The sequence below is a fragment of the Odocoileus virginianus genome, chromosome X (assembly GCF_023699985.2).
Source record: "Odocoileus virginianus isolate 20LAN1187 ecotype Illinois chromosome X, Ovbor_1.2, whole genome shotgun sequence".
Taxonomy (NCBI): domain Eukaryota; kingdom Metazoa; phylum Chordata; class Mammalia; order Artiodactyla; family Cervidae; genus Odocoileus; species Odocoileus virginianus.
The window spans coordinates 34,142,961-34,157,373 of NC_069708.1; the positions used below are offsets into that span (position 1 = coordinate 34,142,961).

The 14,413-nt window shown below is 34.3% G+C and overlaps 1 protein-coding gene across 6 annotated transcripts in view; it reads right to left on the reverse strand.

Annotated features, from left to right (window-relative positions):
- BRWD3 (bromodomain and WD repeat domain containing 3) overlaps nucleotides 1-14,413 on the reverse strand; it is a 131,466-nt gene that overhangs the window by 86,349 nt on the left and 30,704 nt on the right. Inside the window, exons 7-8 of one of the 6 annotated variants that reach the window (XM_070461938.1) lie at nucleotides 2,522-2,642; nucleotides 2,106-2,273 (exon numbers count right to left, since the gene is read on the reverse strand). The exons of 1 other annotated variant lie outside the window; for it this stretch is intronic. In XM_070461938.1, the coding sequence (XP_070318039.1) occupies nucleotides 2,219-2,273; nucleotides 2,522-2,642 (176 nt within the window). In that variant the 3' untranslated portion in view covers nucleotides 2,106-2,218. Of the gene's footprint in view, nucleotides 1-2,105; nucleotides 2,643-13,292; nucleotides 13,415-14,413 lie in introns of those variants that run through there. 4 more of the 6 variants (XM_070461935.1, XM_070461936.1, XM_070461937.1 and 1 more) reach the window with 4 other exon arrangements.

Consider the following 14,413-nt stretch of genomic DNA (forward strand, 5'->3'; position numbering starts at 1 on the left):
AAGATCTTACAGTTAAGTATCATGCTGTTTCACATATCATAAATATTTATCATTCCAAAGTCCCAAAGCTATGAGTATTTTGATAGCCAAGAATACACCACACCAACTCAATCTGGAAGGAAAAAAATGTAATCCTGCCTTTGTTAGTGACAAAAATTTCAGAAAAGATAAAAATGGCAACAGGCCTTTAGATAAAGATATTGGCAGTTATGATTAAAACACTACATTGCTTCCTCTTCTATTATAAGCACAAGAGGTGAGCAATTTAAACTTTCACTCTAACAAAGTAAAATGATGTATTAATGAGAAACAACTACAAATAAAAATTCCCACAAACTCGATACCAATATATCCAGTATTCATTATCACCTTCTCAATATTTAGCCTTCTAATATCTACAGTATTTCAAAAGCAGGCAACAGTTTTAGTATATATAATTAATTACCTTGATTAAAGTATTTTAAAAACACTATAAAAGTTATCTCAGCCTCTATTTACTAAGGAATTTAGCTCTCAAAGTTAAAAAAGTGAGATTACAACATTCAAAACACTGGTAAGAACAGGGCAATCAAGCAACACAATTTTAGTCAGAACAAAATGTCTGCTTCTTCATCCACTGTTGTAAAGGATTTGGCAACCTTTGAAAAATAGCACACATTAACTAGGACACCTTTCTATCTAGGGAGCTAAGATGGTTATAGTCAGGTTTGAACAATCAACCACAGAGTATCTTCTCTTGAGTAGTGACGTAAACATGCCAACTTTGTCTTGAAATATATTAAGAATTTTTGAGAGAAACATTTTTGATGTCACAATAAAATGTTGACAAATTAGTCAAATATACATATGCATAAAGTGTATTTAAGTACAAAATATTATATTCAAAATCCATTATGTCTCCTAATTTTTTTTCTTTAATTTTTTGTAGAGTAAGCTTCCAAATTGTTCTCTAAAAAAATGATATATGAACTAGCTCAATAAGAGACCAAAATGCTTAAAGATTCAAGTAATAACAAGACTTGCTCTATGTACTTATAAACTTATTAAGTCACAAAAATTAATAACAGCTACAAATAAAGTTATTGCTATATTTCTTAAAACATATTTGTTCACAACCTACTATGAGCTAAGCACTGTGACAGATGCAGGAAATACAACTTATAAGTCAAACAAGATCCCTACCCTTGTGGAATTTACATTATTCTACTGGGCAAAAGCTTTAATTATTTACTCAACTATAGGAATGAATAAGATATTTTAATGAAATTATATACAGAAATATATATAGCTCTCAACATATTTTTCTAATAAGTTCTGCAAGTGATGCTGATACTGTGCCCAATTAGGGAACTACCAATTCTACTCCAAATTCTCTCCCCACAAAATTATCCTTTCTATAACATATCTGTTTGAAGGCCTTTTAGACTCTTCCTGTACACTTCTAATAAAGAAGAGATTATTATTTCTCAAAAATTGCTCTAATTTTGGAGAGACTCAATCTTTAACTGAACTCAATTGCTTTCCCCATAACTTCCAGAGAATAATAGTTTAGCCCTTGAGAGCTACACATAAAAGACAAGTCATATCTCTTTGCTATATGGTAATTAATGAAATATTTAAACATCACTATCATTTGCACCTTAATATTGCCTCTCAACATGTGAGGTCCCCTTTTACATTACTCACAGCAGTGATTTATAAACACCTTTCTTTCCTATCATTCCCCATAGAAAAAACTCTTTCACCATAAACACTATTGTGTTTGCTTTTTTTTCTGGGAAATACCTAGTTCATCAATATCTGAGCTTCTTCAAACAGTAAGAACTGAGCAAAATATCCCAGTGGTCTAATCAGCACAGAATACAGGGGATTATTTCCAGCTACACCTCTACAAATGCAATTTAAGATTGCAAAGACTACATTAGATTTCTAAAACAGCTGCCTTAAACTACCTATTAGCCAGGTTAGTTAGTTAGACATTTCTTTTAAGTATACATATTTAAGTTCCAGTGACAACCTCCTTAAAGTAAACATCTGTACCATTTTTCTAGATTTCACATATATGCATTAATATATGATATTTGTTTTTTCTCTTTCTGACTTACTTTACTCTGTATGACAGACTCTAGGTCCATCCACATCTATAAAAGCCCCAAATTCGTTCCTTTTTATGGCTGAGTAATATTCCACTGTATTTATGTATATCTTCTTTATCCATTCATCTGTCATTGGACATTTTGGTGGTTTCCATATCCTGGCTATTGTAAATAGTGCTGCAATGAACATTGGAGTACACATGTCATTTTGAATTATGTTTTATTCAGGGTATATGCCCAAAAGTGGGATTGCTGGGTCATATATAGTTCTACTTTTAGTTTTTTAAGGAACCTTCATACTGTTCTCCACAATTTACATTCCCACCAACAATGCAAGAGGGTTCCCTTTTCTCCATATCCTCTCCAGCATTTATTGTTTGTAGTTATTTTTGATGATGGTCATTCTGACCGGTGTGAGGTGATACCTCATTGTAGTTTTGATTTGCATTTCTCTAATTATTAGTGATGTTGAGCATCTTTTCATGTGACTCTTGGCCATCTGTATGTCTTCTTTGGAGAGAGGTCTATTTAGGTCTTCCGCAGAACCTATTTCCAGGGCAGGAATAGAGACACAGACATTGAGAATGGACATGGGGACACAGAGGCAGAAGGGGAAGGTGGGACAAATTGGGAGATTAAGATTGACATAAATACACTACCGTGGGAACCTGCTGTAAAGTACAGGGAGCTCAGCTCAGTGCTTTTTGATGACTTAGATGGGTAGGATGGGGGAGGTAGGAGGGAGGTTCAAATGGGAGGGGATATATGTATACACACAGCTGATTCACTGTGTTGTACAGCAGAAACACAACATGGTAAAGCAATTATACTGCAATGAAAAATTAAAATTAAAAAAATAAAAGTACACAGTTATTAAATAAGCCTATCTATAATTTTCCTGGGGTTTAAGCTAAATTCACGAATCAATAATTTCAAGATCTATTCTTTGTTGCCTTTTGTATACCTGTTCATTGGGTATTCCCATTTCTTTTGTCTACTCTGATCGAACAAAGAATACCTAAACTAGTTCAGTATACCAGGACTTAATTCATTTGGGACTCTTAAAGTAGCCAGGTACTCACTCATATATCTTGAGATTTTTTTTCACCACGCTAGCTCTACCCTTTACAGTTTAGAAAACTTTCTCTTGGATAGAGAAGACTAAAGCAAAATATAATTATCCCTAACACTTAAAACTTTAGTAGTTAACTTATCCCTTCTATTCCTTTTTAATAAATCTATAAATTCCTTCCCCATATGTTAACTGGAACTTTAAATGTGTTTTGGGGGTATTCTTACATGGATTAACCATATGAAATTGTTAATATTCAGTAATTTTCTACAAACAGAAGTAGTAGTTTTAAATGCCTCAACATAATAACTAAATTGGAGTTGGGAGGAATGGGGGACATTCATTTTTAGTTTGATCTAGATATCCTGCTTTTTTACCTCTCTACTAGGAAAGCATCATTTATACTGCCCAGTCTGTAATATAATCCTGTATAAATTTATCACTCAATTTCTACCCACTGTAGTACAGCCAAATTTTGGTCCATGGATTTGTAAATACATTTAACTTGCACTACTATGCCTCACCTTCCCAACAGATATGTTTGTTTAGGACCAAATATAGCCACTCATCACATTTTAAGCACTAACACTATTTCAAGTTTTGAATCTCTTTATGTTAAAATTTCTACTCACTCTGTTGCATTATATCCAATATTTTAAAATATCCTGCCTAACTTAAACATTTTCTATTGTGAATTACTGGTCACTTTCCGCTTTATAGGTCTTTTCCTCATGTTATACCTGGTATACTTAATCATATCATTGGCTAATTTTCTTACAGGTAACTTTACTAATGTCACTAAAAAACAGTAACTTAAACTTATTTTGACTTAATATACTGTGCTTTCTCAACATCAGTTAGAAGTGGTAATGAAGAGTAAAAGGGAGAGAATACAAGGACACAGTAATCCCCTAAAAAGCCTCAAATTTTATGAAGAACATATTAAAGAATTATTTAAAACTGAATAAAATTAACATAAAGGCTCTCCTGAAATCTGTCATTTTATTCTATTAACATTTTAGATGTTATTTAGTTACATTGAGAAATGAATAATAATGGCGTTTGAAAAAAGAAACAAAATATTATAATGCAAAGCATATAACATTCTACTGTATGTTGGATATTAATGCACCATTTCATGTAATCAAGTTCTATTTGTTTCAAAATTACAATACAGAACACTGTATTCCAAATTAATAAAGTTAGAATCACACTGACTTTTTTCATCTAGTCTTCAATAATAGCTTGAACTTCCTCATGCTGTGACATCCTCAATTTTTTATAAGGATGTGCTTCTTATGTTACTCTTTTCTTCACTGTCCTCTCCATTAAGTGATCCATCCATCATTTCATATGAAAAAAAAATTAAAAAGTATCAATAACTGGTAAAATTCTACTGTTAGAAAAAAGTGTGCATATTTTAGAATATTTGTTGAATGAAGCACAACATGTACTATTTATTATCTTGACTTCAAAGGTCAGTATTAGACCTTCAAATATTAAATGGTAAAAAAGACCTAAAAAACATTAGAAGAATAAATAACAAGGACAGCAAATTCAAATCAAGGACTTATTACAGGGTGGTTGTATCAAGAAAACTTTAATTGGTACATCAGCTTATTTCTACAATTGTTCAAGACAACACAGTCTCTTCTCCTAAATCCAGTCAATCATATCAAAGCATGTAGGACAGTAAGCAGGAGAGAGAAGGATCATCACAATTGAAAATGCACAAATTCTGTGGGGGGAAAAAAATAAAAACCTCAAAATACATTTCCCTCTATTATCTCCATACATGAAAAATAGAATATTATTAGACCAAAAAAAAAAAAAAAAAGATTAGGAAACCTCTGCTAAAACATGCTGAAACAATCATATAACAGATATTGGACAAAGACTACAAAGTAGCAAATAATTTTAAATTTGGGGAAATTAGTAATAAAGTATAAAATATCTTATACTAAATTTAAGGTTTCATATTTTACATACTTAATAAAAATGTATTAAAATGAACATTTTTAAAAAATAAATGAAATGAGTATTTCTTTTAAATCTCATAGTAAACATGATTTCTTGCAAGGATACAGCTATCAATAGCAGAATTCAAGTTTAAAATGCACTCTGATGCTGAAGCTGAAACTCCAGTACTTTGGCCACTTCATGCGAAGAGTTGACTCACTGGAAAAGACCCTGATGCTGGGAGGGATTGGGGGCAGGAGGATAAGAGGACTACAGCGGATGAAATGGCTGGATGGCATCACCGACTCAATGGGCACGAGTTTGAGTAAACTCCGGGAGTTGGTGATGGACAGGGAGGCCTAGCGTGCTGCGATTCATAGGGTCACAAAGAGTTGGACACGACTGAGGGACTGAACTGAACTGAACTGAGGGGATTGATGTCAGCATTGTTGCAGTTGAGTTTTTTCTTATTTTTTGCTCCCCTTTGATGAAAAACTAATTGGACAATAATAGCTGAGAGCACTGCAATCATGGGGAAAGGACATGCAAGTACATGAAGCTAAAAGAAAACCCTATTACCACAATTCAAAAAGACCTTCTGGAAGACACATTATAACGAAAATTTCAGAAATCAATGATAAAGAAAGAATATTAAAGGCAGCAAAAGGAAAAAGGATAATCTACAAAGGAAATCCTATTAGGCTATCAGCAGATTTCTCAGCAGAAACTTTATAGGTCAGGGGAGTGTGGAATGACATATTCAAGTTATTGAAAAATAAAAATTGCCAGCCAAGAATACTTTACCCAGCAAAGTTATCCTTCAAAAGTGAAGGAGAAATAAAGGATTTCTAAGGCAAACTAAAGCTGAGGGAGTTCAATACCAGTATACTTGCTTTGAAAATACATGCTAAAAGGAGTTCTTCAAGCTGAGGAAAAAAAAAAAAAAACAACACTAAAAAGCAAGATGATAACATATGAAACACTCTGGTAAAGGTTAAAAATGGATAGAGTTAGAAAACTATAATTCCATATTAGAATGGTATGTTAACCATTTAACTTTAGTATACTGCTTAAAGGAAAAGACTATTAAAAAGGACGCTTGTTCCTTAGAAGATCATATGACAGGACACAAAACAAGTCCTAGCAAATTCTGAAATCATTTTGACTATCTTTTCTGACCATAATAGTATGAAACTACAAATCAACAAAAAGAGGAAAGATGGAAAGTCTACAAACATGTGAAAACTAAACAACACACTTCTGAACAACCAATTGTAAAAAAAAAACAAAAGGAAATAAAAACTATATATAAATAAATGAAAATGGAAACATATCAAACCCTATGAGATGCTGCAGAATGTATCAAAAAATTAAAACAATCGGAAATAGACAACATCACTTCAAGAAACTAGAAAGAACAAAGTAAAACCTAACAGCAGAAGGATGGAAATAAGAGATCAGAGGGAAAATAAGTGAAACAGACAAGAAAAATAGTAGAAAGATACAACAAAACTAAGAGCTGGTTCTTCAAAAAGATAAACAAAATTGACAACTGTAGCTAGACTAAGGAAAAAAAGAGAAGACTCAAATAATACTAGAAATGAAAGAGACATTACAAATGATACTGCAGAAATATTTGGCTGGCCAAAAGATTCCTTTGATTTTGGACTAAAGACACATTTTTTCATTTTCACCAAGAACTTTATTGAACAGTGTATCACTGTTTTGTTCCACTACCTTCTGCCATTTTTCAGGCAACTTCATAATTCCATCTTCACAAAACTTTGTATTTTTAAGCAAAGAACTATTCCAGGTGCCTTTTAACAGTCTTCCAAGGAACTGAAATTTTTTCCATTAAGAGAATTTTGTCAAGATCGAAATAAATGGAAATCCAAAGGTACAATGTCTGATCAACGTGGCAGATCAATCAGAACTTCTCAGCCAAGCCGTAACAGTTTTTGCTTGGTCATCAAAGAAACATGTGGTCTTGCATTAGCCTGGTGAAAGATTATACATTTTCTGCTGACTAATTCCAGACGCTTTTCATCAAGGGCCGCTTTCCATGGTCTAAATGGGAACAGTACTTGTCGGAGTTAATATTTGGTTTTACAGAAGGTGCTCATGATAGAAGACTCCCTTCCAATCCCACTATATGCACAATATCACTTTCTTCGGATAAAACCAGCCTTTGGTCTGGTTGGTGGTAGTTTATTTCATTTGCCCCACACTCTCTTCCATTCTACATTATTATACACTATCCACTTTTCATCATCTGTCACAATTTGTTTTAAGAAACAGAACATTTCTGTTATGTTTCAGAAGAGAATAACATGTGGAAATATGGTCAAGAAAGTTTTTTCACTGAATTTATGTGGAACCCAAACATCAAAGTGATTAATTTACCAACTTGGTGTAAATGATTTTCAAAACTTGATTTGGATATTCTGAGTATGGCAACAATCTCCTATGTGGTATAACATTGATTATTCTCAATTAATGTCTCGATTTGATCATTATCACTTTTGACTTGTCTCTGCAACCATGGAACATCAGACAGTGAGAAAAAAATCCAGGACAAAACTTCACAAATCACTTTTGACATATTTGACTGGTCACAGCACCGTCTCAATATATTGCACAAATCTTTTCTTGTGTGTTTAAGTTTCATTTTTACCTTTCTTGAAATAATAAAGCATCATGTGCCAAAAATGTTGCTTTTTTCCTTCATCTTCAATATGAAAATGGCTACACAAAAATTCACCGATTTTGGTAAGTTTTTTTTTTTAATGCACACTGATATGACAGTGTCATTATACACAATACAATCTAACAAAATTGTGTGAAATCACGTTAAAGACAACTAAAAACCATCCTATGGGGAAAAAAAATGATAGAACTTTTTGGCCAACCCAACACAGAGGTTCATAAGAGACTACAATGAACATGCCAATATTGACATAACCTTGAAGAAACGGATAAATTTCTAGAAACACATAACCTACCAACATTGAAGTAGGAATAAACAGAAAATCTGAACAGATCAATAACGAGTAAACAGAATGAATCAGTAATCAAATAGCTGTTAAAACAGAAAACCCTAGAATAGGTGGTTTCACAGGCCAATTCCACCAAAACTTTCAAGAAGAATTAATGCAATTCCTTCTCAAACTCTTTCAAATTGTAGAGAAGTGAACACTTCCAAATTCATTCTTCAAGGCCAGTATTACTCTGAAGACTGGTTCCCAATAGGAAACGTCAAGCCTGTATATTGTCACCCTGCTTATTTAACTTATATGCAGAGTACATCATGAGAAATGCTGGGCTGGAAGAAGCACAAGCTGGAATCAAGATTGCCGGGAGAAATATCAATAACCTCAGATATGCAGATGACACCACCCTTATGGCAGAAAATGAAGAGAAACTAAAAAGCCTCTTGATGAAAGTGAAAGAGGAGAGTGAAAAAATTGGCTTAAAGCTCAACAGTCAGAAAATTAAGATCATGGCATCTGATCCCATCACTTCATGGGAAATAGATGGGGAAACGGTGGAAACAGTGTCAGACTTTATTACTGGGGGGCTCCAAAATCACTGCAGATGGTGATTGATGCCATGAAAATAAAAGACGCTTACTCCTTGGAAGGAAAGTTATGACCAATCTAGATAGCATATTAAAAAGCAGAGACATTACCTTGCCAACAAAGGTCCATCTAGTCAAGGCTATGGTTTTTCCAGTGGTCATGTATGGATGTGAGAGTTGGGCTGTGAAGAAAGTTGAGCACCAAAAAATTGATGCTTTTGAACTGTGGTGTTGGAGAAGACTCTTGAGAGTCCCTTGGACTGCAAGGAGATCCAACCAGTCCATCCTAAAGGAGATCAGTCCTGGGTGTTCATTGGAAGGACTGATGCTGAGGCTGAAACTCCAGTACTTTGGCCACCTAATGTGAAGAGTTGACTCACTGGAAAAGACCCTGATGCTGGGAGGGATTGGGGGCAGGAGGAGAAGGGGACGACAGGGGATGAGATGGCTGAATAGCATCACCGACTCGATGGACATGAGTTTGAGTCAACTCCAGGAGTTGGTGATGGACAGGGAGGCCTGGCATGCTGCGATTCATGGGGTCACAAAGAGTCGGACACTGACTGAACTGAACTGAAAGTCAGATAATGACATTATAGGAAAACCGCATATCAATATCTTAATGACCACAGATGCAAAAAATTCTCAACAAAATATCAGTAAACTGAATTCAAGAAAACATTAAAAGAATCATAGACAATGATCAAGTGGAATTTATTCCTAGGATACAAGGATGGTTCAACATATGCCAATCAGTAAATATAATGTATAACAGTAATATATTAAAATATAAAAATCACATAATCATCACAAAAGATGAAGAAAAAGCATTTGAAAAATCCAACATCCTTTCATGGTAAAAATTTGCAATACATTGGATATAGAAATAGCATACCAACATAATAAAGGCCATATGCAACAAATCCATAGTTAACATCATATTCAATGGAAAATATCCAAAAAGTTTCCCTCTAAGACTAGGAGTTAGACAAGGATGCCTACTCTCACTGCTTTTATTCAGTTTAGTACTGAAGTCCTAGACAGAGTAATTACCTAAGACAAAGAAATAAAAGACATCCAAATGGGAAAGGAAGAAGTATAACAGTTGTTATTAGCAGATAATATGATTTTTCTCTTTTTTTGAGATGATATGATTTTATACATGTTAGAATGAATCAACACATTCAGTAAAGTTGCAGGATACAAAATCAACATAAAGATAAAAGTTTCACTTCTAAACACAAAAATTAATGAAACATCTGTAAACAAGCTTATTCCATTCACAACAGCATCAAAAACAACAAAATATCTAGGAATAAATTTAACCAATAATGTAAAAGATCTATGCAAAAAAAAAACAAAAAATACTGTAAGATTTTGTTGAAAAAAACTGAAGAACAAACAAATGGAAAGAAATCCCATGTTCACGGATGGAAAGATTGTTAAAGTGTCCATGCCACCAAAAGCCACCTACAGATTCAATGCAACCACTATCAAAATTCTAATGGCACAGTTCAAAGATACAGAAAAGGCAATCCTAAAATTTGTATGGGAACCACAAAAACACAAGAATAACCAAAGCAAGCCTGAGAAAGAACAAAGCCAGATGTACCACACTTTGTGATTTCAAACTATCCTACTAAGCTATAGTAATTAAAACAGTATAGCACTGGTATAAACACACACCCACATACAAATGGAACACATTGAGAATCCAGAAATAAGCCTCCATGTGATAGCTTATGGTGAATTTATGACCTCCAAAGAAGATTTAGCTTTGGGATCAGGGACCAGGCTTGATTAAGCAGAGCTTTTGTGTGGCAGAAGTTTTATTACAGTGAAAAGGGACAGAGAAAGCTTCTGACATAGACATCAGAAGGGGGTTGGAGAGTGCCCCACTTGATAGTATTATCAAGGCCTTATATACTTTTACCAGACCCACTCCCACAACATACATCTTAAGTGAACAAGATTAGAACTAACAATAGGAAGGTCTTACCAGACCCAGTCCCACATTTCTTAAGAAAATAAGATTAGTCAGAAGGTTCTTGTTAAGAAGGAGAAACTTGTCCTTGAGCAAGATGCACTGTTGTTATATAATCATTAGTACAGAGCTTAAGAAAAAACATACCCTTGAGAAAAATGCATTGTTTTCTTGTATAATCATTAGCTCTGGGCTTAAAGAAAGTTAGTCTTAAAGACTGTTGCCATAACAACTCAAGAGTTTAAGAAAAAAAAAGTCTTATGTGACTAAGACAAAGCAATGTAGAAAAAGAAAAGTTTGTCCTTTTCTCCTCCTTGAGAGTCCCAGACTCCCTCCCCCTCCTCGGAGACCCAGGACTTCTTACCAACCTACCTAAGAATTAATTCTCTTTCATGTACAGTTAACTAATGTTTGAAAACAAAGTCAATGGAACCAAGGACACTCAATGGAGAAAGGATAGTTTCTTCAAAAATGGTGCTGAGAAAACTGGATAAACACAGGCCAACATCAACAACAAAAAATGAAACCAGATCCCTATCTTGCATTACTCATAAAAATTAACTCAAAATGTATCAAAAATCTGATATCATAAAACTTCTAAAAAGAAAATATAGGGAAGGTCCTTGCTATTGGTTGTGGCAATGATTATTCAGATGTGACACCAAAAGTATAAACAACAAAAACAAAAATTAACAGCTGGGACTGCAAACTTAAAAGCTCCTGCTCAGCAAAGTAATTGACAATATAAAGACAAACTACAGAATGGAAAACATTTTTTGCAAACCATATATCTGATAGGGGTTAATATCCAATATATATAGAGAACTCAAACTCAATAACAAAAAATATTATTAAAAAGTGGGCAGAGGGAAAAAAGAGGCAGAGGAACTAAAACCAAAAAAGACATCCAAATGTGCACCAGGTAAATGAAAAGAGGTTCAACATCACTAATCACCAGGGAAATGCAAAGCAAAACCACAATGAGATATCACCTCACATCTGTTAGAAAGGCTATCATCAAGAAGACAAGAGATAACATGAATTGGCAATGATGAGGAGAAAAGGGAACCCTTGTCCACTGTTGGTGAGAATGTAAATTGGTTCAGTCACTATGGAAAACAATATGGAGGTTTCTCAATAAATCAAAAATAGAGAATTCCCTAGCAGTCCAGGGATTAGGACTCTGCGCTTCCACTGCAGAGGCACAAGTTCAGCTCCTGGTTGGGGAACTAAGATTCTGCATGCTGCATGGTGCAGTCAAAAAAAGGACTGGGTAGAAAGGGAGATGGGAGGGGGGATTGGGATGGGGAATACATGTAAATCCATGGCTGATTCATGTCAATGTATGACAAAACCCACTACAATAACATAAAGCAATTAGCCTCCAACTAATAAAAATAAATGAAATAAATAAATAAATAAATGGGAGGAGGTGTATGCATGCTAAAAAAAAAAAAAGAAAGAACTACAATATGATCCAGCAATTCCACTTCTCATTATATACTCAAAGGAAATGAAAACAGGAGACTGAAGAGATTCACTCCCATGTTTGCTGCTGCTGCTAAGTCACTTCAGTCATGTCTGACTCTGTGTGATCCCATAGACGGCAGCCCACCAGCCTCCCCCATCCCTGAGATTCTCCAGGCAAAAACACTGGAGTGGGTTGCCATTTCCTTCTCCAATGTGTGAAAGTGAAAAGTGAAAGTGAAGCCGCTCAGTTGTGTCCGACTCTTAGCGACCCCACGGACCACAGCCTACCAGGCTCCTCCATCCATGGGATTTTCCAGGCAAGAGTACTGGAGTGGGGTGCCATTGCCTTCTCTGACTCCCATGTTTACTGTGGTATTATTCACAATAGCCATGATATGGAAACAATCTATGTACCTACCTACCAACAGACAAATGGATAAAGAAGTTATGGTATATAAATATATACACAATGGAATATTATTCAGCCATGATAAAGAAGGACATCTTGCCATTTGTGACAACACGTATAGACCTTGAAGACTTTAATAAAAGTGTTATAACTCAGAGAAAGATAAGCACTATACAATATCACTTATTAGCAGAATCTAAAAAAAGCCAAATTCATAAAGACAGTAAAATAGTGGTTATCAGGGGCTGGGGACTAAGGGGATAGGACAGATATTTAAGGGTATAAACTTCTAGTAAGTAGTAAATAAGTCCTAGGGGTGTAATGCACAGTACAGTGAATACAAACAACAGAACTGATTTATAATCATCAAACTTGCTAAAAGACTAGAACTTAATTATTCCAATTGCTAAAATAAAATGATAATTATATAATGTGATAGAGGTGTTAACTATCATTACAATGGACATCATATTACAATATGTAAATGTATCAAATCAACATATTGCAATCCTTAAATTTACACTATATGTGTAACAAATTACCTCAATTTAAAAAATGTGCATTAAAAATGTCCATTTTTTAAAAAAGCATAGGCTCAAATAAGTATTTGATTCAACCACAAGAAGAAACATTTGTCCACAGGTACAATTAGAAATTTAATACTTGTAATCACTTTCTGTCTTATGAAATTTTTCATTGAGATTTACATTTAAAAAGTAACTGACCTTTGTGCTCTTTAATTCTCGATATAGGAAATGCAGGAGATAGAGAAAACAGCTGCCTTTTGCAATGAGAAAATGCAAACCTGCCATCTATGACAACATGGATGAATCTGGTGGACATTATGCTAAATGAAATAAGCCAGAAAAAGATAAATATTACATGAGTTCACTCATACGTAGAATCTTTTTTAAAAAAAAAAATATTGAATTCATACTAACAATAAAGTAGAATGGTAGCTGCCAGAGTCTTAGGGGAGACAGAAAAGGAGATACTATTCAAGGAGTACAAACATTCAGTTTTAAGATGAAAAAAATTCTGGAGATCTAATATATAGTTAATATATAGCTTAGTGACAATAATTAGCAATAATAATCTAGTGTATACTTGAAATTTGGTAAGAAAGTGGATCTTAAGTGTTCTCATTACACACACAAATGTGGTAATCATTTCACATCACAGACATATATCAAAACACCACGTTGTACAACTTAAATGTATACAATATGTATCTGTCAAAAATAAAAAGGAAAAATGCAAACCAACACTAGGGAAGATTTTGAGAGGCTAATCACCATTTCTGAGGCCCTAGAAAGTAACCTACAAGCAACCATGCTCTACCTTTCTCTCTTTGAACTAGTGTACATTATAGAATTTTGCCAGAGCTTGAAAGGGCTTTATAAAGATTAATTTCTAGTCCAACCACTCATTTACATATAAATAAACTGTGATTCAGGTTGGTGAAGCAAGTTTTCCAAAGTCGTTCAGGTGATAATAAACAGAGAAGGAGGGTGCTTGAACTTGGGTCCAATGTTCTTTCTTCTTATATGATAGCTGCCTCTTCAGTTAGTGCTTTATGTTTAAACATATCAACAATCCTTATCTCCCACCAAATAAAAGATATTGATGATCAAAGCAGTGAACTCATCTCCTTGTTTTTATGGGTACCAAGTCACTATTCAATACAAAATGGTAGACAATGAGGACATGTGTCTGACGGGCAAGGAGAGCAGGGGTAAGGATATATACATCAGTAATCCTATGGGAAAAATAAAAGAGCCAGGCATGTAGCTCAATAGGTTTTGGCAGAATGGGTTCTGCTAATTCCCCCTATTTTGGCAGAATG